The 27850-nt window shown below is 50.0% G+C and overlaps 1 protein-coding gene and 1 pseudogene across 3 annotated transcripts; one reads left to right on the top strand and one right to left on the bottom strand.

Moving 5' to 3' along the window:
* Nucleotides 1–299: 299 nt before the first annotated feature.
* On the bottom strand, nucleotides 300–27293 carry POU6F1 (POU class 6 homeobox 1). Of its 3 annotated transcripts, none has more exons than XM_046684990.1 (11): nucleotides 26961–27293; nucleotides 17002–17096; nucleotides 15297–15492; nucleotides 11367–11483; nucleotides 10272–10497; nucleotides 9491–9744; nucleotides 8685–8813; nucleotides 7871–8074; nucleotides 5381–5522; nucleotides 4660–4828; nucleotides 300–3631 (listed from the first exon to the last, which is right to left on the bottom strand). In XM_046684990.1, exons 3-11 carry the CDS (start codon nucleotides 15471–15473, stop codon nucleotides 3286–3288), a joined length of 1764 nt encoding a protein of 587 aa, XP_046540946.1. In that variant the 5' UTR covers nucleotides 15474–15492; nucleotides 17002–17096; nucleotides 26961–27293; the 3' UTR covers nucleotides 300–3285. The 3 variants fall into 3 exon arrangements, with proteins under 3 accessions (XP_046540946.1, XP_046540939.1, XP_046540931.1); XM_046684983.1 differs by having other exon boundaries at nucleotides 9491–9741; nucleotides 11367–11488; nucleotides 26961–27290; XM_046684975.1 differs by having other exon boundaries at nucleotides 11367–11488; nucleotides 26961–27288.
* On the top strand, nucleotides 18443–19305 carry LOC124251975 (swi5-dependent recombination DNA repair protein 1 homolog; annotated as a pseudogene).
* Nucleotides 27294–27850: the final 557 nt, after the last annotated feature.

Raw genomic sequence — 27850 nt, 5'->3', positions numbered from 1 at the left:
GAGAGGATGAAAAGTGGGCTTAACAGGGAATTCTGGGGTCCTAGGTACCAGGAAGGTGGTCTAGAGGGAGAAAGGGCACATCCCCTTGACCCTGCACCCCATGGGGAAGGTCGTGGCTGAAGTGCCTGGGCAGAACTTCTGAAGCAGGAGTGCAGGGCACTGACCCTCACCCTCTTGCAATGGGATTTTCCAGGCTATAGCTCTGACAGCAGAGACAGCTCCCCGCCACTTCCCTGGCCTCTGACATAGGTTCCCTTTTACCCCCACCCTGAGAGATGAAGGAGAAACAAGCAGACCAGTACAAAAGAAAAAATACTGTTTATTCCACACAACTACATCAAGTGCTTCTCCTCCCTTCTCCCCTCCCCACCCCTCACTCCAGCCCTCAGCAGTATTTGCCCCATGTCGGGGGACAGTCAGAACCTCAGTGTCAGAGCCTGGCCTATGACAGGAAGGGAATCTAGGCATACGGAGGTGACTGGATTTCCAAGGACACAAAAATGTCAGGGTCTCTCGTTCCAAATTCAAGTATGTTCCCCAATTCCTCTGGCTCGATTCTTTCCCTGGACCTCACCTGGGTAAAATGCCATGGTTAGTGCAGAGTCAAAGGCCCCAGGTGATTCAGCAGACCATAGAAAGTTTTGGTCTTCCTTTCATTTAAAACAAAAAAAAAACCACACGAGAACAGTTAAAACCATTTCTGCCCCTTTTCCTGCCTTTCCGTGGGAAACGAACCACTGAGCTCTGGCTTCAGTCCAGGAAGGTGCTTTCAAAACAAAATTTGTGTCAACTCCCTTCAGAGTTTGGTACTACTCAAAACAAAACCACCAACCTCAGGGCCACAGCTGCTTCTCGGGGGCCCTGCGGTGGGGGAGCAGGAGCAGAGACCACAGGGAGGTGAACTCCGCTTTGGGCACGCTTCAGGGACACCCCACACCCCCCTGCCTGGGGAATTTGGCCTGCGAAAATTCTGCCCCTGGTATCCTTCCTCTGAAAGACCTACCCATCCTTCCAGCAGAGGAGAAAAGGGTTTCGTTCTAACCCAGCCTTGGGAAGACAGATTTAGACAAGGGAGGAGCTGAGAAAGCTCGGCCAGGCCTCATTTAGACCAGCAGTTCATGGTCTTTTTCCTGCCATGACACAGGACAGACGGTGTCCTCCTGCATATCCACTGCCATGGACACACCCTGGATTATATGCTGCTCCCAGAGCACCAGCCATGACCCACTTGTCTCTCCCAAAAAAGAAAGTACAACTGAACGCCAGTGCTTGAGGGTGAAAACCTGCCCCTCTCTAACTTAGTGAAGCGTAGGTCACTGAATCCCTTACAGACGCTGGAACTTTATTCTCACTGAAAACTTGTTTACAGCTCCCCTTCCAGGTGAGCCTATTATTTCATTGAGATAGGCTGATGACCCTGAACTCGAGGGTGGACCCTCCCCCTTGAAGACATATTCTCACCTGGGAGGCTGGGGCAGGCAAGGCGCCCACCTGCTTCCTCACCACCCCTGCTACCCTCTGGCAGGTCTGGTTGGTCCCAGTGCAGCGGGGCAGAAGTGTGTGTGCGGCAACTTGACACACAAGTGTCCTCTCATTGGCAGGGCTACCAAGAGGGTGGCCATGCTGGCACTGTAGGGCCTGGGAGGGACCAGCCATTGGCAGGAAAGGAAGCAGAGCATGCCAGGGGAAGTGAGGCTAAGAGGCGGCTCTGTACCAGTGATGGACAGAGGGGGTGATGCGCCCTCACCTGGCAGTCTCTTCCTCAGGGGTGTATCATGTGAGGTGCAGTGGAGGGCAGCACGTGGAGACCTGGCTCTGTAAGGACAAGAGGAGTGAGAAGAGGGGGTGACTGCCCCATGACTTGTGGCCCTTTAGGGATGTTCTACACAGCAAGTCTGGGCTCAACTAAGCAAACCTCTCAGTGCTCTCCCGACCTCCTGGAGTCACATGCTGAGTTCCAGGGGCTGTCCAGCCACCGTGGGGCTGGGAAACTCACTCAGCAGCTCAGATGAGATGCCAACCCTTGACGTACCATAGCTACCCTCTCTAGAGGCAAAACCCATCCTGCTCCAGGGGTATTCTTGACCAGGGGCGCACAGGGGGGATTGCTTACACAAACACGTGGTCTCAGGCTCGACAAAATAAGACTTCTCCTCCAGCACTCAAGGCTTAAAGTTACAAAGAAAATTAGAGTTACATCACCTCCCACAAGACACTTTCCTGGGCTGCCATCAGCTCTTTCTGGATGTTGGCCTTTCCTCCTGGGCCTTGCTCTCTGGTTTATTGTTTAATTTGCCCCTTCTGAGAAGGCCTCAGTACTGGGTTGGAGGTGAGTGTGAGGACCAGAGAAAGAGAGTCAGCATTCCTTTCATTTTTCTGCAGAGTGCCTGCTTAGTTGGGCAGTTAGATTTTCTGGGCAGCAAGTTCTCTTAGCAACACTGTTTTGAGGGGAGATGGCCATGGACAGAGAGATTAGATCAAAATCTGGGAGGGTGGCCTTATTTACTAAGTTCCCAACCTGCTGCAGACCCAGGTCAACTCCAGGACAGCTAAAGTTCACTGTTGCTTCCTTCCAACAGGGATTACAAAAGAACGGGTTCTGCTTTAGTGCAATTTCCCCCCAAAGGAACCAGGGAGATGTGGGAGAGGAGACACCATATTCTGGCCCCAGGGGTGTGGGAACCTTCTGACCTTGAGGTCAAGGCAGACTCTGAGTCTGACCTTCCAAGCAGCACATCATGCTTTTTGGAATTGTGTCTCTTGGGTCACTTCAGGGGACAGTGTGCCTGCAGGCAATGGGGGTGGGGGGTGAGGCTGTGGTTCCACTGGATGAGGTGCCATACCCGCCACACTCACACAGAGGAGCAAAGGAGAAGAGAGGGTGGAGAAAGAATGCCATGGAAAACAAAAGCTAATGGCCAGTGGTCTTTAGGGGCCACTGCAGCCCTGCCCCAAAGACGGGGAGTTTCTGGTTCCCAACCAGAATTCACCCTTCGAAAACCACATTAGCAAAGTGCTTCTATAAGTGACACCACAGATCCCCTCCCTCAGTGTGACCTGCCCTGAGCCTGGAGCTCTCGGTGGGCCCTCTGCCATCCTGATGATGTGAGATATGTGGGAAAGAGGAGGGAGGCAGCTGACGCACATGCACACAGGGAAGTCTCATGACCCAGGACAAGCACAGCCACACATGGCAGAATGACAGGTGCTGTCACAGCAGTGGCTGCAGCCAGGTGCCAAAGGGAAAAGTACAAAGTGCTGGAACAAAGGGCTGGGGGCTGAGCCTTAAGGGATCTGAAAGACGTTCAGCTTGCTGGTGTTCTTGAGCGTCTGACGCCGATTGCAGAACCAGACCCGCACAACCTCCCGGTCGTAGTTGAGCTCCTTAGCAATCTCAGTGATCTCCTGGCCTGTGGGCAGTGGGTTCTTCTCGAAGTAGGCATTGAGAGCCTCTATGGCCTGGGGGGTGAAGGAGGTGCGGCGTTTGCGTTTCTTAGAGGGCTCACCTCCTACAAACTCCATCAGGTTCTGCTGGCCTTCCTGGTTCCGGAGTTCAGCTTCATTCAGCCACTTCTCCAGCACCGGCTTCAGCTTCTGGGCACTCTTGGGCGTGATGTCCAGCTTCTCGAACCTGTATGTGACCCAAGCCCAGGAAGGGACAGTGAGAGTGTCTTACTCCCCACCCCCAGGTGTGAGCACTCTCTACAAGGGGTGGCTCCTCTCAGGGCTGGCGAGACCATCAGTGTTTCCCTCACCACTGCCACAAAGACCCCCCCCTGACTTGGCCAAGCCCCGACTCCTCAGACTGTCCTGTATGCCAGGTCATAACAGGGCGACCATTCCCATGACCTCAGTTCAGTAGGGCAATGATAATGGTGCAACTGCTTTATGAACAACTATTCTAGAACTTTCACACCCAAATGAGTGAGGTCCTATGAGGAGTCATCTTGAGAGACCTGCAGAGATGGCAGATGGGTGTCATGAGTACTGTCTTCCTCCAGTTGTACTCTCGTAGCAGCATCACTAAGTCAGACTACTCTTTCTAGCTGAGCCCAGATGTAACTACAGAATTCCCAACATGGCCCTAGACTGTAATAGTCACTCTAGTCTAGTCTACGGAGTTGGCAGGCAGATGAAACCTTTCAGCCATCCCTGAGCCATGGACTTATTCTTGTTTGAAACCCTCTGCTACCCTTCCAATGATACTGGCACCAGAACCAGTTTGTACACTGCACACAGAAAATCAGCTACATCACTTTATAGTCATGCCTTATAAGAAGAGATGGGAGCATGATAGGGGTGATGGTGGGTTAGAGTTGAGAGCCAAGCCAGAACGGAAGTTCCCACTTCTGCGACAAATTTCGTAAGCTGTACTCCTTCCCTTCTAGGATTCCTGAATGGCTTAGAGTGTTGGGTTCCCAAAAAAAAGACCATATAAATGTTCAAGATTGAAGGATAAACTTCAGAGGGCCCCCAGAAGGACTGGATCAGTCTTTGGCTACTCCAGGTGTTCATGTCTACCCTTAGAATAGCTTTCCTCATCTGGAAGAAGGCAGGAGCAAGAGAGAATAAAGGGGCCAGATACCTGGGTCTCTCTGAGTGCCTAGTGGCACCAGGCACCTGAGAAGGCCCGAATCTTGTCCAGGTAGCCTTACTTACCGGCAGATAGCTGACTGGCTATAGGCTGGGCCTTCTGTTGCAGTCAGAGCCTGACCCACCTGGGTCTGTGTGAGGCCCAGGGATAGCCGCCGGATCTTAAAGTTCTTGGCAAACTCCCGGATCTCTTCTAAGTTGATCCCATCCTCATCCAGACTCGGGGTATGAGGCTCTAGGCCAGAGGAAGGGACCAGGGGTGAGTGTGTAAACAGATCATCATCACTGCTTATCTAGCCCAGTGGCCTGGTGAAGTAGTGAGGGATGAGGACATTTGGCAAAAGGCCCATGCACCCTTAAGACTCTCATCACCCCTGTCCCCAAGACAAACAGGACTTGGGGAAAAGGGGCTTGGACCAACCTGTCTGGAGGTAGGGTCTATTTTCCAGCTCTATCTGCCGACACGCCCCTGCAACGCCTGGCCCCAAGCACACCTGTTGGCCATCTACATTCCTCAAATACTTAGTGAGAGACCACAGGAGACACAGCCAATGGCTTGGCTTCTCAAGAAGCAGCCAGCCAGCCAGCTAAGCAGCCTCCACTCTCATCACGCCTAGAGTCCAGCTCACCAGGAACAGGAATGAGAGAGCCAATCCCTGGCATTGGGTGTCTGTCCTTCCCCTTTGGACTCCAGGAAGTTTATTAAGGAGAGCAGCATCTAAAGAGGTCGAGGCATCCAAATTAATGCCTCTCCCCTTCTCCACAACCTTCTCCAGGAGCCACTTACTGGACACCAACTGGCTGACCGTAGGGGTCTCTGAGCAGGTAATTGGGATGGGAGCAGAGGCAGATGGCTTGGCCGCGGGGGCTGGGCTGGCGATGACCACAGCAGGCGGGGGCACAGCTGGAGTGGGCTGGATGGGCTGCACCTATGAGAAGAGAGCCAACAAGCCCTTGCTGCCCACTTGCCCAGCTCAGGGGGCTGGAGTCCTGTGCTGCCCAGAGGCAGGGCAAAATTGGGCATGATCTCCTCCCTCACCCAGCACACTCCTACCTGTGCTCCTTCAAAAAGCAAGACTAGAAGCTACTTATTAGCACCCACGCAATGTTGACGACCTCCAAAATAAGCACGACAATATCTCCCACCAAGCTGGAGCCTTGTAGCCACCTGTGACATGGCAGGTCAGAGGGTCAGAGACGTTCAGTACACTTGGTAAAGGCCCCAACAAGTGTCCACCCTTGAGATAACTGCTCTCAGATCTCTACCTTCAAAGGAGAAAGCTACACCTGATTCTAGAGCCTGCCAGGCCGCAAATGTCCATTAATAGGAAACTGGCAAATGACTTCTGGGACCTCCCTGCCATGAGAGACCACGCAGCCATTAAAAAGAATAAGGTATATCTCTTAACTATTGACATGGACAGAACTCTGAGTCATGGTGCTAAGTGGAAAAAAAAAGAGTAAAGTGAAAAACAGTTTTTATGAAATAACTGCTTTTAAAAATACATATAAGAGGGCCAGGCCCATGGCAGAGTGGTTAAAGTCCTAGGTGCTCCATTTTGGCGGCCCAGGTTTGCAGGTTCAGATCCCAGGAGTGGACCTATACCACTTGTCACACATGCTGTGGCAGCGACCCATGTGCAAAATAGAGGAAGACTGGCACAGATGTTAACTCAGGGTCAACCTTCCTCAGCAAAAAAACAAAATGAATTTCCAGGGGAAAAAAATCTTAAGGCATATAAAGCAAGCTGTCAACAGAAGTCATCTCTGGCGGTATAATTAGAAGGGATTTTTACTTTTTTTACATTACACATAATGTTGGAATTTTTATAAAAATCATACATAATATCTAAAATTAGGAGAAACTATAAATATATAAAATTAGTATTTTTAGTATGAAAAGTGCAAATTTCTCTAGGATGGGTCCTGTTCCCTGGATTCTTCCTCCTGGTAGCTCTCAAGGGCATTCCCCCTTCATGCCCAGGGCCTGAGCCTTAGTTCAGAGCTCCTTGTCTCTTGCTAGGACTGTTTAAGCTGCCTTGTAACGGGTGAGAAGGAATCGAGTCTCACCACAGTCCAGTTCTGGGCTCCACCAGGATAACAGAGGGAATTTTTTTTAAATGAACATCTAAACAGCCATTTCCCTGCTAAAAACGCTTCCATGACTCCTCACTAGCTAAGAACAGTGATAATAATAAAAGCACCGTTTTTTTGAGTGCTTTCTGCGTTAATTGCCGCATGTGTTTTCTTTATATATATATATATATTATATATATAAATGCCTCATGTGTTATATTCTGTAACATTCCTAACCTTCTGGAGTTGATACTCTTATAATCTCCATTTTACAGATGAGGCTAAGAGGCTGTCACAAAGCTGGGGAGCAGCATCCCACAGTTGAGAACCACGGGCCTCAACATCACCTAGGAACTTGTTAGAAATGGGAATTCTTGGGCCCAATACCAGATTTACTGAATAAGAAACTCTGGGGTGTGGCCTTGGAATCTGCATTCCAACAAGCCCTCTGGGTGGTTCTGATACATACTCAACTTTGAGAACCCCTGCTCCGGCACACTATACTCCTTGCAGTTCCATGAAGGTAGAATGCTCTCTCATCCAACTCAGCCCTTTAGATTGGGTCCACGCCCCTTGTCTAGGAAGCCCTGCCAAACTCCCCAGTCTGTGGAGAGCTCCTTCTCTAGGTTCCCAAGGCCCCTTCCCATGCCCCTATCGAGTCTCTGCCATGCTGACGCGTAATTGTCTCCAATGCTGAGCTAGCTAACGCTAGGAAGGGTGTCTTATTCGTCTCTGTATCTTCAGCACCTGGGATATAGTAGGCACTCAAAAATTGCTCCTAGAATTGACAAACAAATGAATAATCAAAGCCACTGAGACCGGAGGGGTGGAGGGATGGAGGGGGAAGAGGGAAGGGGTGCAGAACTCATTTCCCAGGGCTTTTCACCCTGGAGCTGATCAAGGCCCAGTTTACTTTGATTACCTCCTCCCTGGCCTTCTCAGGGTGGCACTGGCCTTTCAGGGCACATATCCATGCTTTCGGTGGTGTGGGTGGGGGGGCTGGAGTGGTACTGTCTCCCTGGGCAGAGCATGTGTGACTCGTGAGCTTTTACCCCGTGCCCCCCTCACTTTGGGGAGGTGCCCTGCTTCCCCAGTGGCTTCAGAAAATAATCCTGTCCTGCTGGCAGTCTGGAGTGAAGCAGCCCATGCCAGACAACCCTGCCTGCCCTCTCCACCCCGCTGCCCATCCCAACCCTTGTACCTCACTCTTAGCAGGGGACTCAGGTGTGCTCGGCTTCCGGACAGCCACAGGTGGAGGCAGGGGGCTGCTGGCCAGGGTCGCAATCACCTGACCCTGGGCGTTCAACAACAGCTGAGGGGTCACAGCCTGGACCTGCAGGCTCTGGGCTGGTGCTGGGGCTGCCACGCTAGCGGAGTTCACTACCCACGGAAGTGTTCCAATAACCTGAGAGGAAGCAAGGCAGGGACCCCAGGTGTGAGGGCAAGGTCCAGCTGCACCCACAGCCCAAATCCCCACACTGCCAAGAGAAGGGACTCAGACAAGTCACTTAGCCCCTCTGGGTCTCAGTTTCCTCATCAGTAAAGTGAGGGATTCACACTCTAGGGGTGGCTTTCTTTATTCTCTATCTGGAGCCATGGGGGAGCAGGAACAGGTCTGCACGTAGATTCAGACACACTGTGAACCCCTGTTCTGCCACATTTTAGTTGTGTGGCTCAATTTCTCTGAACCTCTGCCTGCTCTCCTGTAAAATGGGAATAAAAATCTCTACCTAATAGATCTGTACTTAAGATGAAGTGAGACAATGTTTGAGAAAACACCTAGCACAGAGCCTGGCCACAAGGTGGGTGCTCCATAAATGAAAACCCCCAGCTCGAGTCAGTGCCTCTAGGGCAGGGTGGTGGCTATGCCCCTGGTGGCCTCAGCATCAGCAGGGAGCGGTCACACAGGAGATATGACACCTTGTTCGAGTTTCCATGACCCTCAGCCCAAGTCCTGGCCCGCCGGCTAGCTTCTCCACAGCCCCCATCCCTCCGCCCTGGCTTTGACCACTTGCCTGTCCCTGAGCGTTGGTGAGGATCTGACTGCTGATCCCCGGCATGCTGGGAATGGCGTTGGCAATGACTGGAGTTGTGGTGAGGGAGCCCAGGATCTGGGTCTGTCCCCCGAGGGAAGCAGCACTGATCTGTGGGTGGAGGAAGAGCCTTGCTCAGAGGCCAATGGGCGAGAAAGAGCCCGAGGCAGAGGGCAGAGGGCTGAGGGCACTGGGGTCGGGAGATGGGGATGCTGGGCAGATGTGAATGTGGGCTCCAGGCCCGTGTCCACTGGTTGAACAGTATCCAGGGCTAGGGGCCGCAGGGGCTCAGCAGGGTGGGGCAGGGCCACAGTCATGGAAGAGTAACTCCGGCTAATCTTTCAGGCCAGGCCTGGAAGGGTGGGAGGGCCAGACTGGAGTGGCTGATGTGATTCTAGTCACATCTAACAGCTCCACTGTGAGCCAGGAGCCACACAGGACAGACATTGGCTTGGGGCTGGGAGCCTCTAGTTCCACCTTAGTGATAGCTCACAAGTTTGCAATCCCCGGACATCATCCCCCCTCCAAGGCTGATCCAGTGGTTCAGGTTCTGGAGAATTTTCCCAACCCTTTTGGCAGAGTTGTCTGCTCTTGTCTAGGATGGATGGGCTGGCAGCTGCCAGGAGAAGGCCTCAGAGGGAGCCCATCTCTGCTGACGTGTTGGAAAAGAGCCGTATTCAGGGGGCTGGTCCTCCACCTCCTTCCTCCCTTGTGGGAAGGGTCAGTTCTACCCTTGGCCCAAGATTTGGTCCATCCCTGGTCAGCCCTGGGGGAGGGCAGCGGCTTACGATTCCTGGGCTAAATGCGAAGCCTGCAGGCTGGACGGTGATCTGTGAGGGGGTGTCCACTGGCTTGGGGGTGGGGGCAGTAGCGGTGGCAGCAGTGGGCTGCGGTAGAATGGCAGGTGTGGTCTGCAGCAGCGGCTGGGTCTGGAACAGCGTCTGGGGCTGGGCTGGTGGCCGGGGCTGGGCGGGTGAGGAGGCCTGTACTGGTGCGGCAGCTTGAACGGGTGCCGGGAGAGTGGCGTTCAGCACAGCAGCTGCTATGGAGCAAGGCAGAGACAGAGGTGCTGAAATGCCTAGCTGCAGGCCCGGGCGGCTCCAATCCCAAGGGATCTGGCACCAGAATGAGAGGGGGTTGGGGCAGTGGGGCAGGGGACAGGCAGCTGTGAGTCCCTTGATCCTTGCAGGGGCAGCACATGCCAACATCTCTCATCCCCCCTCCCTTGGGCCTGGAGATGTGTAGGTTCAAAACCAGAAGTTGAATCTTCTTGCGGTCCTTCTCAGGAGGCTGGTCATGGGGTGAATTCTGGCGTAGGGGGAGAGGGGCAGTCTCAGACAGTTGGCTGAAGTAAGAGAGGCCTGCTGGGCCAGCGTGGTGTCATGGCCTAGAGTCCTGAGGTGGTGCAGCAGCTCTGTGGCTGGGTGCCTGGGACATCGGATCCAGACTCCAGGGCTGTCGCCCTGGGTGGGCCGCGGGTTCTGAGTCCAACATGGCAAGCACACGTGCAGGCATGATAGTGTAGGGTGGTGGGGGGCCTGATGCAGTCCTGGGGAGAGCTGCCGTTACCTTGGAGACCGGCTAAAGGTGGCTTGAAAATTGCCCCCGTGGGAGAAGCAGCGGTCAGTCCTGGGAGGGCAGCCACGGTTGCTGTAGGAATTGTCCACACGGCCAGCCCCTGCTGACCAGCCACTTGACCTGCAATACTGATGGGGATAAGAAGAGGTTGAGTAACTGCCCCTGCTGGAACCATAACTCCTGTCAGAACTGTGGCTAAGTTTTCCTGAGTCAAGACCTGCAAAAGCAAACAAGATTTCAAAAAGAAAATAAAAAATCAACATTGACAGCGCAAACACTGGGTCTCACAGACCCAGTTGAGCACATACAAAGCATTCTGAGGGCAATGGGAAAAAGGCCACATGAGGGCAGGGAAGAGACAAGCCCTAGGTGGAGGCCCAACCCTCAGGGGATACCTGGACCTGACTATTCTGCCTTCAGAGATGCAGCCTAAATGGGGGACAGGGCCCGGCCCTGCTCACAGGTCAGGACAGGGTGCAGGGGCCTCTTCCACCACACTCTGCTGCCTCCCAAGCCTTCCCTGGGCTCTTGCCCACAGGACTAATGCTTTGTGGCCAGGAACCAGGGGGCAAGGGCTGGTGGAGCCAAGTGGTCAAGGACCCACAGAGGCCTCTGGGAGGATCTGATGGAGGATAGCCTTGATGGATGCCCTGGAGATCTGTGCATGAAAGGTCATGGGGAGTTCCGTAGGCCTGGAGGATTCTGGAGGCAGCTTCTCACTGCACTGGGGCTGCCCTCTGGCTCTAAATGCAGGCTCCGTGAACAATCCATTAACTCCTCCAGGCCTCCCCTGGAGGGGCTGACAGGGTATTCACCCATTAGTCATTAGACGGCAGGAGTTATCGTTATCTCTACAATCTTCGCTGGACCCAAGGAGATGACCTGGCAAATACCTTTCCCAGTGGGCCTGATCTGGGGCAGGGGAGAGGCCAGAGGTGCCTAGTAGGAGATTCCCTCCCTCAAGCCACAGCTCCTTCCCTGTCCTGCCTCATGAAGTTCCCAGATCCCATGGTCAGCCCATGTTGGCTGTCCCATGCCTTGCTCTTGACCATGGCCCTCTGCCCAGCTTCCTGGGGTGGCCCTTACCTGGGAGGCAGCTTGTACAGCCAGTGGCGTCAAGGTCTGCGAGGACTGAGGCTGGCTTGGGGCTTGGCTGAAGGTGGCAACAGCAGGGGCAGGGCTCGGAGCGATTCCCGGGAGTGACTTCACTTCACATGGCATTGAGGGAAAGAAGGACAAAGAGTGAGCCTGGCGTGAGTGAAGTGGTCACCAGAGTAGAATGCCTTGTCTGCGGCTTGAAATGGCAACTCTCAGCAGCCCACTGTATTTCTCCATAAGCCAAGACCAATCGCTGGCCTTCCCTGGGCCAGAAGGCAGCTTCCCAAATGCCACTGGTAGTGAGAATAGGAGGATGGAGAGCCCTGTGCCAGACCTGGAAGGTGGGCCACCCTCTTCTCACATCTAGATGAAGAAAATGCAGGCCTATGTGCAGCTGGGTATCAGGCTCTCATTTCCTGGCTCTGTAGGACACTAGGACCTATCATATAATCATTAGTAGAAATAAACATGTGTCAGGGAGGGAAGGCGCTAGAATCAATGGGATTGATTGGCTCTTCCAGCAACGGGATCATTGTTCACCCCACCTTCAGGCTACTTTTTGGATGCAGGTGCTGGCTTGGGGAATGGGCAAGGATTTCTGCAGGGCAAAGTCCTAGAAGTGACAGTCCCTGAAAAGTGGACTTGTCTTTATCACCCTCAGGACCACATGGGCTCTCCAGGCCAGGCGGCTTTTCTCTGCCATTTCCTGAGGTCTGAAGTCTGGATAAACAGCTTCTATGAGCTTCTAAGGGAAATTCCCAAGGACAAAGCTTTTCACCCAGGTTATATCTTCCTCTTGCTATCTTGATTTAGTCAGGTATTGGGGAGCCCCACCAGGAAACCTCTTCAAAGCCACACAACAATGAGGAAAGGGGTTATTATTTATTTAATATATGATGAGACATTAAAGGAGTCTAGGTATTGGGTGATGGGTGTTAGACCAGATCAGTGGCTTCTTAATACTGGCTGGCATAGATTTCTAGGCCGGTGAATCAGAACATCCGGGAGCAGAGGCCATAACCTCTCATCTCTTTCTTTTTTCTTTTAAGTTCCCTTGTGATTCAGCACACAGCTAAAGTGGGAACCACTGAACCTGATAACCTTCCAACCCTGCATTCCCAGCCCATGTTTTAATACGGACAGGCACCAACCTAACTCAGTTCTATACTGTTCTTGGTATATAATAAAAAAAGTCCAGATTGTTTAAGGAATGAAAGAGACAAGCAAGCAACAACAAAAGCCTTGTGAAATACTAAAAGAAAACAAAGCAGCAGATTTATCTCCACTATGGAGGGGAGATACATTTCTAACTATTGAAAAAAATCAGAGAAAATCAGGATAATCTGAACCTATGAAAATTTAACATCTTGCTTGACAAAATGCGATGAAATATAAAAATGAAAGTGAGAAAATGGAAATGTGATAAACATGAATGATAAAAGCTTAGCATCTGAAGACACAAAATATTCACTTTATTAGGTTATCTTTCCAAAGTAGGACCACGGGGCCCAAGGGTTTGAATCCATTCGGAGCTTCTGTCGCTTCCTGCTAGACTGCTTTTCAGAAAGACTGAACCAATTCACAGAACCATCAACAATGTACCTGTTTCTCATAGCACCACCCAATTTAGGTTTTATCACTGTCTGTGTATTATTCTGGCTTCATAAGCATGTGGAACCTCATAGCCAATTACTTTTCCTTTCATTGATAGTAAGACTTTGTATTTTTCTATGTGATGACTTCCGCCTATGTAAATAACTGATTTCTCTTCAGAATGAATTTGAGTGGACTATGCCTCAAAAAAAATTTTTTTTAGAGGCCAGTAGAGTGACATTCAAGCGGCACTGTTCATGATAACGAAAACCAGGCAGTTTGACAATAGCCAAAACCATAATCAGGCGTATGACTGTCAATAAAGGAAATGAGTATATGAAATAATATGGGGACAGAGTCGGCCCCCTGGCCAAGTGGTTACGTTCTCGTGCTACACTTTGGCGGCCCAGGGTTTCACCGGTTCGAATCCTGGGCACGGACATGGCACCACTCGTCAAGCCATGCTGAGGCAGCATCCCACATGCCACAACTAGAAGGACCCACAACTAAAAATACACAACTATGTACTGGGGGGCTTTGGGAGAAAAAGGAAAAATAAAATCTTTAAAAAAAAAAAGAAATAATATGGGGGTAAGTGTCATACTCTGTAGTCTGTCTCAGTGGCCACAACTATAAAAATATGTATGACAAGGACTGGGTAATAATTTAGCGTGACACAAATAGCTAGATTCTATTCTCATCCTGAAAAAGCTTCCTATTACTTAGTTTTGTTTTGTTTTCAGAGGAGACTCTTCTTCATATTACATCCCTAGAAAGTTTCCACCAAAGGCACAATGGAAGCTGGCAGCTTCTTAGGAGGTACCCTCAAAATATCTCCCTCACCTGCTTGATGATGACCAAAATTCCATTACAAAGAAGACTTTCATGAAAGGCTTAAGTATACAAACCTCTGGAAGAAGATGTATGCTACCATAAACACTCATGCTAAGGTGTAAACAATTGATCTAGGATCCATTTCCGAGAGCAGGTTTGGATAAGGAGCAGAATTAAGGTACAAGAAGAAATGAGACATGGAAGATGGATAACAGGGTGAAAGGGGAAGTCGGGGCATTGTAGATAAACCTGGGAAAACTCCCTAATTTTCTGAAAAGGGGCTCCATCCCCACAATGGAAAGGAATGGCAAGGGTGGCCCAGACAAAGAATCCTTGTCTTCCCTGCCTGCTGTCCAGGGCACTGCCCCATGGGAGCAGGTGATGACTCATCCTGGCCTCAACAGAGAAGCAGAGCATTCCCAGGCTAGGGGGAAATGCTCACGTCTCTTGTCATTTCTTTATTCCAAAGGGGAACAAATAACCCAGGTTACTAGGGTCCCAAATGAATCTGCATACTGATTAGCAGGTAGGGCAAGGGATGTGAGGTCTTGCAGTTTTCTTAAGCAGTAGCTGTCTCCCTGAAGCATGTCTGTTCTCATTTGCTCTCTTCTTGGCTCCTCCTCTTGGCCCACTCCCACCAGCCCAGATCTCTGATCTAGGGAAGGGGTGAAGAACAGCAGAAGACAAGGGGGGCTAAATGGTGGCACTCTGAGGCGACCGGCAAGGGAGTCCCTAAGCTTCCTGCAAAGGGAGATATCTATTCTGCAAAGCGTTCATGAGGGAAGTCAGTGGAAGTGTGCCCTGTGGGCAGAGAGCAGTGCCTAGTCCCAGCTCCAGCCTCTAGAGCAGCCCTGGCTGTCTCACACCGTACTGCAGGGAACTAGGGAAAACAGTGGGGTGGACCAGCCATATCCATTCCCCTCGCAGGAGAATTAAGCTCACAGCCTAACATCACCTTTGGAGGACAGCACAAATAAGTGCACCAGGCTAGACTCATGCCAGCCCACCCGGGAGTAAGGAGCTGGGATTCTGCAAGGCCCTCCCTAACCCACATCCTTAGTCCAAGGTAGGTGAGATGCCCTCCCATCCCCAGCTCCTGGGACCTCCCACTTCTACCACAAAAGATACTGAGTTGGAACGGCTGGGAGGACCCTGCAGGCCTAGTCCTCTCCGCATGGGCCCTGAGGGTCTGGTTAGGCCTAGAAGACCTCTCTGAGGTTAACTCAGTGCCCTCAGCTGAGCCCTGCCACTCTCCTCCCGCCTCACCCTGACCCATCCCAGTTTAGGTCTGTAAGTGACTGAGACCAGAACTAAAGTTCTAGGGACAAGGAGTGCAGGATAGCCCTAGTTGCTGACCAGAAGGCTGCACAGCGGACAGGAAGACAAGACCCTAAAGCCACCTAGGTCACAGGGATTCATACTGGCTCCCCAGGGGGACCACAGGAAGGGACTCAGGTGGAGCAATGCCACACGGGAGCGATGGCCTCGTACCAGTTGCCTCTGCAGAAGAGTCTGGGTTGTCTGGTCCAGCTTCAGCAGCAGGTTCACTGGCTTCAGCAGGGCCTCTGCTCTGGGATCCCTTGCTGGCCACACCCTCCAGTCCTTTGCTCTCCTCCTCAGCAGGGATCTGGGCATCCACTCCAACCTCCAGCACTCGGATGGTCTCATGGCCTGACATCACGATGACCTGCAAACAGAGGACAGGGGACACTGCTGGGGGAGGGGCCGATATAGCTCCTGGGAGCCAGAGCTCTGGGTACAGTTGGGGGAGAGGGGAGAGCGCACTTCAGGATGCAGACCTGCTGTCCTGAGGACTGTGGGCTCTGTGAGAAGCCCAGAGCCTGGAGCAGGCAGCAGCTCCCTAATTCCAGGGAAGGAGCTGCTAGGAGAACACAGGCCCTGCTGACAGGGGGAAGGACCTGACACAAGCTAGAAAAAGTCCCACAGAGCCAAACCACTTGGGGATATTTCCATTTGCTCCCTCTCTTGGACTCAGTTCAGGGGGTGGTAAATGGCTCATCCTACAGTCCTGCAAGGATGTTCTCCTGGCTTCTTGTATATTGGAGGGTGGCTGTGAGGGCCCCTAACACAGGATCCACAGCTTAAGCTGGGCCAAGAAGCAAATCCCTCTTTACGTCCCTTAAAACCTTATAGACGTTCCCTCGAAGATGAAAGGGTGGAAAATGAATGCTCCACAACGCTGAGTAACTTAAGCTCTGGATTCCTTTATTTCCAAATCTCTGGGGAAAGGGCCAAGATTTCCCTGCAAGCTCACTTCCTGAAATGAGGGTCAGGAATCCTGGTGATGTAGTCCCGCCCTCCCTGGACTCAAGCCCTGGACCCTGTGGGCCTGCGGCTCCAGCTGTGCCAGAGGCTGTGGGCATGCTAGGACCTGGAGCTCGACCTCGACCTGGAGCTCGACCTCGACCTCGAGGGGAGCCTCCACGCCCCAGCAGTGCAGGCGGCCCCTGGGTGTCCTCAGAACACCTGGTCTTCTTCCCCTGCTCACACAGCCAGCACTCAGCTCCTTTCCTCCAGCAATGAAATGCTTCCGATGGGGCCACTCGAAAATCAGGGACACTCTGTACATTAAAAAGCCCTGTGTCAGGCCTCCCCTGCACTTGGCCTGTGCCCGAAGCCACTCCCACAACACACTCCTGGAGCCTAAAAATTGCATCCGGCCAGAGACTCTGCTGGAAAAAGCGACCATGTGACCCATCAGGGGAGTGGGAGCGAAATAAACCCCCAAAGCCGTTCCTTTTCTGACTCAAACTTGACCTGTGAGGGATTTCACTCCAATTACATTTGAAAAGATGTTCATCTTTTTTTTCTTCTTTTAAAAATTACGTAATAAAAAGTCATTGCAAAAAAAATTAGAAAATAGATATAAAAAAGAAGAAAAAATAAATTAGATAATAAACAAATAAAATAAAAAGAGTAAATTACCTGATATCCTAATCTTTCCCCAGGTTAACTTATACATATTTGTATATTTTAATTTCATATTTTAAAGTCACGGCTTAAATCCCCAAACCCAGCCCCTGAGAAACCCTAGTGAGCAACTACACCTGGACGGGTGACATGACCGTGAACTTTGGTAAACAGACCATGAGAGGCTCTGAGGAGTCTTCCTCCTTGCCCACACCCCTTGGTCCCTCACCCTCACTCCCCCACCTCTGCCTGCCCCAGAAGATACCTGCTCATTGACAGTCAGAGATGACTCTGGCCCGGCTCCAGGATCCATGGTGACTTGTCAGGGTGGGATGGGGGCCAGCCCACACCTAGCACATCCTATGGGGTGAGACGGGACGGGAAAAGCAAAGGCTGATGTGACACAGTAATGCAATTTTCCATACCATCTCGAAAAATCCCAAGTAGAATGGCAGGAAGAGAGAAAAGCTAAGTTCTCCCAAGTATCTGTAGAAGGAAATAGGATTCCAAGGACTTTAGAACCAAAGTGTCTCACTTCCTACAGCATCCCAGGAGACCCTACACTCAGGAGGAACCAGGGTGACAAGAGGAAAGAGAGACCGGGGCATCTGTCCTTTGGAGTTCCCCAGTCCTAGTCCTGGGAGGGGCAGACCCAGCAGAACCCGAGGTGACTCTGCCCCAGACACTCAGAACCAGACACAGGGAAGGAGCACTCTGGGTACAGAGCGCTTCTCGGGGTGGGGCGGGGGTAGCGGGTGGGGAGGAGTCTGAGCAGACTTCCTGGAAGAGATGGTCCAGACAGGAATAAATTAAAACAGTCATGACAAACTTTAATATGCCTGATCATCACCCGGAGCACTTATTAAAAATGCAGACCTCCAGATTATTCCAGACCAAGCATCCCAGAGTCCGATTCAGAAGGTGGCTTCCACAGAATCAACTCTCAGGTCATTCTGTGGCAGTGGTCCAAGGACCATACTAGCCTTTAACACAGGAGACAGGACAACATCCCAGATGATGAAACAGCCTGCCATGTTGTGAGAGGACTGAGGGAAGCCCTTGTCAGAACAAGCTGTCTGGCTGGAGCCACAACTGCAGAGTCACCAGAAATAAAGGTAATAAAGGGGACAAATAGTTTTAGACACTTACATAGAAAAGAAGGCAATTAACATTTATTTTGAGTGCCTACTGTGCTAAGCATTTTATGTAACTCTAATTCATGTATTACTCATGCCAGCTGGTGGATGGGGACATTCTTATCACCATGTTACAGAGGAGGAAACTACGCTCAGAGAAGTGTTCTGGCTTCCTCATCTTTTCCTTCCTCCTCTTCTTCCACACCTGGGTTGGTTGGTTTTCCTTTTTTGTTATTTTATTGATTGAGGTAAAATTCACATAACAAAAAATTCACCATTTTAAATCATACAACTCAGTGGAATTTAGTCCATTCACGGTGTTGTGCAACCATCACCACTATTTAGTTCCAGAACATTTTCAGCATCCCAAAAGGAAATCTCATACCCATTAGCAATTATTCCCTTCCCCTGCCACCCTCTGCCGCTGGCAACCACTAATCTATTTTCTCTCCATGGATTTGCCTATTCTCGATATTTCATATAAATGGAATCATACAATCTGTGGTCTTTTGTGCCTGGCTTCTTTCACTTAGCAGAATGTTTTCAAGGTTCATCTATGTTGTAGCAGGTGTCAATACTTCATTCCTTTGTATAGCTGGATAAAATTCCATTGAATGGGCTTTCTGCTCTCTCCGGGGATGGCAGAGGGAGAGGTGAACCAAGATTTCATTTCCAAAATGGAAAATCCATCAGACTCAGCTGTGACCTTACCCAGCATTCCACAGGCCTGTGCCCATCCACCACCTCCCCACACAAACAGTTCAAGAAAACAACCCATGTGTGCAATACTTAGAGAACAATTGAGGAAAATAAGGTCTTCATTTAACTCCCGTGACAGCATGGTAAAACGTCTTAAAGTAGAGAGTGAAGAAAACATTCAGACCTTTTCAGAGAAACCTGCACCTTCAACAGAAAACTGTTTGGAATTTCAAGAAAATTTCAAACACATAGACAGTGAATTTGAAGAAAGTACATATTGAAAAATACCTTCAAGAATATCAACACCTGTGAATCTAAAGCACTTGAACCTGGGTCACGCAGTGATGATCTCCAAAATGATTTTGTGAATAAGAATCTTGCCAAACAAGGATGAAATGAAGGAAAAGCAAAATTCGTGAAGCAGGTTCAGGAGAAAGAAGACTTTCTTCGGAGGCTAAAAGTAGTCAAAATGTGTAGATCAAAGAATGACCTGTCTCAGGTACCATTGTTAACACGGAAGTGGAGAAGCTGTTACGAGTCGCAGTGGGCTGTGTCTGAGCAGGACAAGAAACTGAGCCTCACTCAGTCGATAGTCCACAATGCGTTAGAGGATAAATTGTTACACTATAATAGAAACGAGGAAGAGTTTATAGGAGTTTAATTCATAATTTTTTCTCCAGAATATCTTTGAGAATGACAACGTAATAAAAAGATACTTATGCATTTTAAAGAGAAGATATAAACCGTTAGGACTTAGAGAAAGCTATCTTGATGAATATCAATTTAGGGCACTCTGTTATATAAATATAAACCAAGTTCTAAAGTGAAAAGATAGTAGTTTGGATTTGCCAGAGAAAAGAACATTTACAGGAATATGAAAAAAATTTAAATAATGATTAAAAAATAATTTGGACAATCTGGAAGTCAGTTTTAACAGTTTGGTTTTTGTGGTAAAAGGTTTTATTTTATATGTTAAAAAATAGTCCAACCTGGTGAATGTCTAAATCTAAACTCATCTAAAAATGCCTGCCTCTCTTCTAATTTTATGACTCCCGTTTCCATTCATTTACCATATACTTCCATCTGGATGGTCTAGCAGGTAATTAAACTCATATGTCCAAAAAAAAAATTCCATTGTATGGATATACCATATTTTGTTTATCCATTCATCAGCTGATGGATGTGTGGGTTGTTTCTACTTTTTGGCTATCGTGAATAGTGCTGCTATGAATCTTTGTGTACAAGTTATTGTTTGAACACCTGTTTTCAGTTCTTTGGGGTATATGCTTAGAGTGTAATTGCTGACTCACCCCAGGAGTTTTAGGGTCTTCGCTCCTTGGCAGAATGTTCCCTACCAACAAGGCAAGGAGAACCATGGGGTTCCTTCCCTCTCTTTCCTTCCCTAACCACCTAGGGTGGGGATGAAGGGAAGGGCAGGCAATTCAAGACACATAGCAATTTGTAAAAAGAGTAAATGAGCCTTCCCTTTTCAGGTAGGATAAGGGGGTACAAGACAGGCAGAGGGATTTGCAGGAAGAACTGGTCGGCATCTGCCACCTCACTGGGACTGTAGCCTCATTCCTGGGTGGTGTCCTCCTCCAGATTTTGTACATGGGAGCCTACACGAGTACTGCAGATAATTTGTCAATTTATCACCACTTCTCTGTGGGAACTGGGATGAACTGTGAAAGTTGTTACATGTAGAAGCCAATTAGCAAGTCATCTGCAAATTCAAATAAAAGGCAGAGACAAAACTGAGAGGAAGGTGTCCAAGGTGAATTTGGGTCCTTTATAGCTTGATACATACATTTCAGGGGGAGAAGAATTTTAGGCAAGAGGTGTCAGTAGCCAGTCGTTGTAGGACAAGGGAGCATCTGCTTGAGAGGAGCTTAAAGTCTGCTCATGGTTGTGTTGTGGCCACTGACTCCTTGCTGCCAACCATGGCCATTCACTGAGAGTTGTTAAGCAAGTGTCCTTTTGTGGCTGCGTTATTAGGGGGATTCAAGCAGTAGATAAGGCTCAAGTGACTTTAATATCCCTTCCACCCTTGAGATTCCATGGGCTGATGTGGACCGGGGTCCTCAGTGTCCAGTCCTTTGTGTCAAGGACAAGGTCGGTCCTGGCTCAGAGCCTCCAGACACACACAGGCCCACTCTAACCCACACCCAGGCTTCAGCCCACCAGAAATGCAGGCGGAATAGAGGCAAAGGCCTCCCTTGTCCCAGACCCTAGACCTTACTCGGCTCCCTTAGTCTTGGCTTCAGATGGCTCCTATCAGGCACATGCGATAGCTTGTATGATATAAACACCTCTCTAAGAGGCGGTCTCATCATTTTGACTCTGAGCTGTGTCCTGTGTGTTCTCCTTACTTGATATCTGTGCAGACTTTCCCCTGGACCTGTTCCCACTCCCTTGCCAGGAACTTTCCACATTTTTTCAAGCCTTAGGCTGTGGCTTGGTCTCACTGACCAGACAGCCATCTTTAGTTTGCTTTTTGGCTATTTCCCCAATGACTGGGATAAATAGCACATCTGGATGGCCTCCTTTGAGTGCATGATGCCATGCAGTGCCCACAGCCTGATGGCCAGTCAGGAGACAATCAGCTGTCTGTTTTAAGAGAAGGGGCTCCTGTGATCACCCCAGCAGTGGAACTCCAGTACATACACAGATCACAGCAGAGTTGCTCTGGTTAGAGCTGGGACGGGAGCCAGAGCCCTCCGAGCCTCCTCCTTTGCCTTCTTTCTCCAGCGAGTTGAGTTGGAAAAGCATCTGAATCAAACCTGGCAAGGCACCTTGCTTGGCTAACAGATGGCTCACTTATCTCTGGCTCTGTGCTAACATCTAGAAACAAAGGCAACCTCAGAGGAGAATGAACTGTGGGTGCTGCCCAAAAATCCAGAGGTCCAGGACCATCCCAGACTTTCCGTGAAGGGACTGAGTTAGAGGACCTGGTTCTCTTTATCATTCTCCTTTGGGAACTGCTCTGGGCTTAGGGCAACATTCCAAGAAACCCAGGAGGAGCATTGGGAAATCTCAAACTAATCAGAACCCCCTAAATAGCCTGAGAGCCTACTAGAAAAATTGGTGAAACCTTTCGTCCTCTGTTTATTCAACAAATATTTCAGTGCCAACTATGTGTTGGGCATTGGGAATACAATGGGGGAAAAAACACATTGCCCATCTTTGTCAAGAAGCCCACAGTCTAACATGGGAGTCAAAGAAAGAAAAAGATAACTATAATACAGTATGTTTAAGTGTCATGGTGGATAAATAGACAGTGGTAGAGGATCCACAGAAGGGATACCTAACGCAGTCTCGTGTGGTCCTTTTCCCCTTATTTCCAGGGCGGCATGTGTTTCAGACATGAAATTTTGTATATGAAGAATCTTGTGCTACGTGGAGGAAAACGGAACTTGTTGTATGGGATTCAGACAACTCAGACTCATTTCTGGGACTTAAATCATTTAAAGCGGTTGAGGTTTTCAAGGTGTAAAATACCTTTTCATTATACATTTTTCGGGTGGAGGGTAGTCTGTGTGAAGTTAGCAGACTCCAAGGAATGGTTGGTTAAAGCTGAAATTAGTTTTACTGATATTCAGTTGAAAGAAAGTCACATTTGTTATGGGAAATTACCTTTCAAATTTGTGACATTATAATTCTTTCAGGCTAGGTTGTTTGTCGACATGGCATCTCCAGCTCTACACCACTTTTATGTTTAAATGGTGCACCCACTTACCTCCTGCAGAGCTGCCATTCAAAACGGCCACAAGGACAGGAAGCAGGAGATTGGTTAGATTCCTAGCTGGGGCTGAGCTGAACGGTCCAGACAATCCACTCTTCATCCCCTCCCTAGATGGTCTCACCCAGTCTAACAACTACCAAACCTAAATCTCAGCTTGGACCTCACCTGCGAACTTCAAACTCTTATATCCAACTGCCCACTGATTGCTCATATCATCTCATACTCAACACGTTCAAAATCAAACTCCTGATTTCCACCCCAATCCTGCTCCACCTACACGGAGCCTCCTCCATCTCAGCAAACGGCCCCTTCATCCTTCCGCAGATGCTCAGGCCAAAAACCTTGCCATCATCCTTGCTTTCTCTCTTCTATCTCAGATTTACTCCTTCAGCAAATCCTGTTGGCTCTTCCTTCCAAAATGCGTGGAATCCCCCCCACTTCTTATCCCTACCACTCTGGTCCATGCAGCGTTAGTACCTACTTGAAGGAACACCACAGCCCCTCCTGCAGGGAAGTATTATCTGCCCTGTTCTCAAATCGCCAGGCTCCAGGCAGGCTGCCACCTCTTTCAGGTTGTCATTGCCTGATGGGTTTTTTGCACATCCTCCCCCACCCCCGCTTCTCCATTTCTGGCCCCAGGACACAGATTTCCTTCTCACCTGCTGAAGAATAATAATCATTGATAGTTTATTGGGACTCGGACCTTTGCACACAGTATTATGGTGAGCACCGTCTGGAGACAGACGGTCGGGTTCATAATCTCAGCTTTGATTTTTTATTTACTAGCTGTGGGACTTGGGACAAATGATTTAACTTCTGTCTTCTGTGCCTCAGGTTCCTCTTCTATAAAAATGAGAGTAATAGGGGCTGGCCCCGTGGCCGAGTGGTTAAGTTTGCGCGCTCCGCTGCAGGCGGCCCAGTGTTTCGTTGGTTCGAATCCTGGGCGCGGACATGGCACTGCTCGTCAGACCACGCTGAGGCAGCGTCCCACATGCCACAACTAGAAGAACCCACAACGAAGAATACACAACTATGTACCGGGGGGCTTTGGGGAGAAAAAGGAAAAAATAAAATCTTTAAAAAAAAAAAATGAGAGTAATAGCACCTACTTCATAGGGTCATTGTGAGGACTGAATAAATTGACGCATGTCAAAAGCTTAGCTCAAGGCCTGGCACATAGTAAGTGCTCAGAAAATGGAGGCTATGATAAAAAGGTACACACATTATCTCATTCCAATTTCGTGTAGCAGTTAAGAACCTCGGTTTATCTCAGTTTCACCATTTCTTAGCTGTGAGACCTCAGATAAGGACCTAACCTCTCTATGGCTCAGTTACCATATTTGAAATGGAGATAGTGTTGTAGGAAATTGTATAAGGGTTCAATAAATGTTAACTGTTATTATTCAGTTCTGACACGAGCCCCTTGAGACTACACGGCAAACACATTCTGAAGCTTGACCATTGTGTGGCTGTCCACAGGGAGAAGGGTTACTTTACTTCTGTTTTCTCAGGGATAAATCATGAGAGAGCTTACCCTGGAATTATCGTCCTAAACACTAAGAACAATTAGCTATTATTATCCCTATTTATAGATGAGAAAGTTGAAGATCAAAGAGAGATAAGGGTAAAGCTTCAGAGGAAACCCAGATTCAAATCTCAGCTTGGCCATAAAAGAGCCATGCTATCTTGGGCAACTGATTTAATCTCTCTGAAACTTAATTTCCTTATCTTTAAAATGGTGATTAAATGGGCAAGCCTTATGGGACGGTTATAATGATGATATGAGATCAGGTAAGAAAAATGCTTAGCATGGTACTCCTATTATGATCCCCATTTTTTTACCTACAGGGAAATGGAGGTAGAGAGAGGTCAGGTGACTTGCCCAAGGGCATAGGAGAGTTAGCACCAGATTCAAAGTTCAAGGCAGTATCCACCTGGCCCAGACCCCTACCCAGACTCCACATTAAGTCTCCTCTCAGGAAATGGGAGGAAGGCTAATGGGGGCTGTTCTGCCCCCCAACGATCAGGATACAGTGGAAAACAGAAGCTCTCAGTTCTGCTCCAGACCCTGGATCCACGGGCATCCATGCTGTTGGTCGACCCGCTAGGCACACACATGGCAGAGGGAAGGGAGAGGGAAAAGGATAGGAAAGTAGTGAACAGCTTTATTTCCCTTTTTCTAACCTATCATTTGTAATCTTAGACCTATATAATCAAACAGTAAAGCCTAGTTTAATAAGGACAAATTTAGATTTAGTTTCTCCTCCTGCCCCCTTTCCCTTGTGCCCAATCTTGCTTCATCCCAGGCAGGGTGAAGGGAGGGGTCAGACGGAATGTGGAAAATAAAAAGTAGGTATGTTTCCCCATTAGACTGTAAGCCCAGGAGGGCATCATATCCCAGTGCCAAGTATAGCAACAGGGTCATAACCGGGGGCTAATGAAAATGAGCTGAAACATAAAGTTAAGAAATGAGATCATATCACTTAGCCTCCTCATATTTCCTACCTTTTCTCTCAAAACACATCCTATTTCAAAGTACTAAGTACTACCAGTAGCCCACCAGTACTAAGGCTACTTAAAAATGATTTCAAAGAAGCAGTATTGAGTTCCGGAGAACTCTGACCACACTTCCCCTTCTAATGTGCCGGTCCAGCTCCTCATTCCCAAGTCTTTTCCCTCTTGGCCAGTTTCTTGGCCACTCTCTCTATGGCCTCACTGACCCTCCTTCTGACATAGTAAGAGCTGCCTGGAGCTTAAAGGCAGAAGACTCAGGTTGAGGACTGCTTCTGCCTCAGATAACGCCTCTAAGCCTCAGTTTTATTATCTGTAAAATGGGGCTAAATTATAGTACCCACCTCATGGGTTATTGTGAGGATTAAATCGATAACATTTATGTAAGGCACTTGGAACAGGGCCTGGAACACAGCCAACTCTATGTATGTAATTGTTTGTTACTGTTATTGCTAGTATTTTTAATTGAAGTAAAGCATGCACATAAAAATGTTTTTAATTGTAAAGTGTTATAAAAAATGTAAAATATTACCATTATAATCTTACAGTGAGTAAATCTTGGGGAGGGGGATACGATCTTATCCCATGTTCCTTCACAATGCAGGGAACCCTCAGAGAAGCAAATTTCTTCTGACTCACTTTTTCTTTTTTCCTTTTAAAATTATTTTATTGAGGTCATATTGCTTTATAACGCTGTATAATTTCAGGTGTACATTATTATATTTCAGCTTCTGTGTAGACTGCATTGTGTTCACCACCAATAGTTTAGTTTTTATCCCTCACCATACGTATGTGCCCCATGACTCACTTTTTCCTAATTGCCGAGTAGTACTTCCAAGAAGAGAATAGCTGTCACACACACACACACACACACACACACACACACACACACTCTCACTCTATGTTTATGATCTGCCTGTCCCCCCTCCACCCCCAAATTAGAATGAAAACTCCACCACAGGAGTAGTTCTATCTGTATTGTTCACAACATGGCATGTAGTAGGTATTTTTGTTGGGCCAATGAACAAATGCATGAAGTTCTACCGCAGATATGCAAAGAAGTACCAGGTCACAGAACTATCACCCTGAGCACCAGGACTTCAATCAAAATGGAACATACAGCATTATTCTTCAGAAGGCCCTGCTTGTCAATGTTGGCTACCTAAGATTCCCAAGATGAGGGAAGGAGGGGTCTATGTCCATGAACAATTGAAGACCAGCCCTCTACTTCTGGAACAAGGAATCAGGAAGAGCAGGTGAGGCTAAAATCTCTGCAAAGAGCTTTTCATCGCCCAGGAAGGCTTCCTGACGGCCTTTGAGGTCCCCGTGTCCCTCAGCAGCGGCTATTCTTACGAAGGTTTCAGTCTTCCAAGCCCAGCTGAGTGGGGGAATCCCAAGACTAAAGGGGAGGTTACAAGGCACCTTCGGGGCCCCTCTGCCCTTCCCAGGTGAGAATGCCCAGGGAGCACATGTCGGGCTATTATTATGACTATTATTAATAATAATATTGTTATTAAATATCTATGAAGTGCTCATGCTCTGCTCGATGGTGATCCTCCTACCACTCCCCTGCTTTTCCAGCAACGCCCGGGTGTCTAACTACAAGTCCCACCAGTCTTCCCCGTGTCTTGTGGTTGCGGAGAATTGTGACAGGTCGTCCTGGACGCCTCAGTTGACCTTAACCGCAGGGAACCCAGGCGTCCGGGTTCTCCCATGGGGCGAGAGTCCGCTCCTGGTCGCTACTAGGTGTGTGTATAGAACGTCCCCTGTGGTCGGTACCCAACCTGGGCTCCGGAGGCAGAAACCCGGAGGGGCCAGGTCGAAGCTCCCCGCGGGGTCCACCTGGCGGTCGCCCCCTCCCCTCCCGGGTCCCGGCCGGCCCGCGGGCTGGCGAGGGCGCGGCCCCCGGGGTCTCCGGCCCCAGGCGGGCGGCTGGCGCCGTCCCACTCCCAGAGCTCCCGCCGCCCCGGCCCAGCATCCTGGCACCCCGGCCCCGCGGCATTTTTTTCTCTTTATCATAAATATATAAATTATGCTAATTACGGGCATTGCATATTAACCAAACCCGAAACCTCCCCTGCCCGGCCCCCTCCCCCTCCGTGCAAACCCCTCCCCGCCCCGGACCCCGCTACTTACCGGAGCCCGAGCCCGAGCCGCCTTCGCCCCGGGTGCCCGGCGGCCACCGATTAGAGATTCATCTCACAGCCCGGGCCAGGGGGCCGGGGGCCGGGGCGAGGGCCCGGGCGGCCGCCGCCCGCAGACAAAGAAGCCAGTGCGGCTTGGCCGGGCTCGGCTCGGCCCGGGAGCCGGTCGGGACCCGCCGCCGCCCCCGGGCCCCCAGCCCGGGCTGGGCAGAGCCAAGGGGACTCCGCGGGCTGCGCTGGGCGGAGGGGGACGGCCGGGAAGCGGGAAGGGGAAGCTGTGGGGGGTGGGGGGGCCGGTCAGGTATATATATTTTTCTTCTTTCCCCCCTTCCACGCCCCCCCTTTTCCCTCTCCCCCCTTTTTTCCCTCCTTCTGCTACTTGGATTTTTTTAGCTGCTGCGTCATGAGCATAATTTATGCAAAGAGCTTTGCCGCATGCTGCACCGCGCGCGCCAGCCGCCGGGGGCGGCGGGCTGGGCGGGCGGTCGAGGAAGGGAGGGGATCTGGGGAGCCTGGGGCGAGGAGTGGGGGTGGGGAGAGGACCCTCAGTCCCTAGCCGCACCAGGAGGCCCCAGAGGCCCTCCCCCGGGACGGGAGTGGAGGGTCGGTGGGCCTGTCACGCCGCCCCCTCCGAGGTCCCGCTTGAGGTCGTTTCATTTTGGAAGGTGCGCGAGTGGGAGCCCGGACTGGAGACCCTATGCCACATTCCCTTCAGCCTAGGGTTCGGGAGGTGATGGCGGGGACACCTAGCCGCCGCCTTTCCTCTCTAGGTTAGCCAACTGCCATCCTCAACGTGCAAAGTCAAGTTCACGTCCATTCCCCAGCCCCGGGCCGGGACCCCACTGCGCGCGAGAGAACTCAGACGTCGCTCAGCCGGCGTCG

This window comes from Equus quagga, chromosome 1, assembly GCF_021613505.1.
Source record: "Equus quagga isolate Etosha38 chromosome 1, UCLA_HA_Equagga_1.0, whole genome shotgun sequence".
NCBI classification, from domain to species: domain Eukaryota; kingdom Metazoa; phylum Chordata; class Mammalia; order Perissodactyla; family Equidae; genus Equus; species Equus quagga.
The sequence above is the reverse complement of the archived record's forward strand: the minus strand, read 5'-3'. Positions and strand labels throughout refer to the sequence as shown.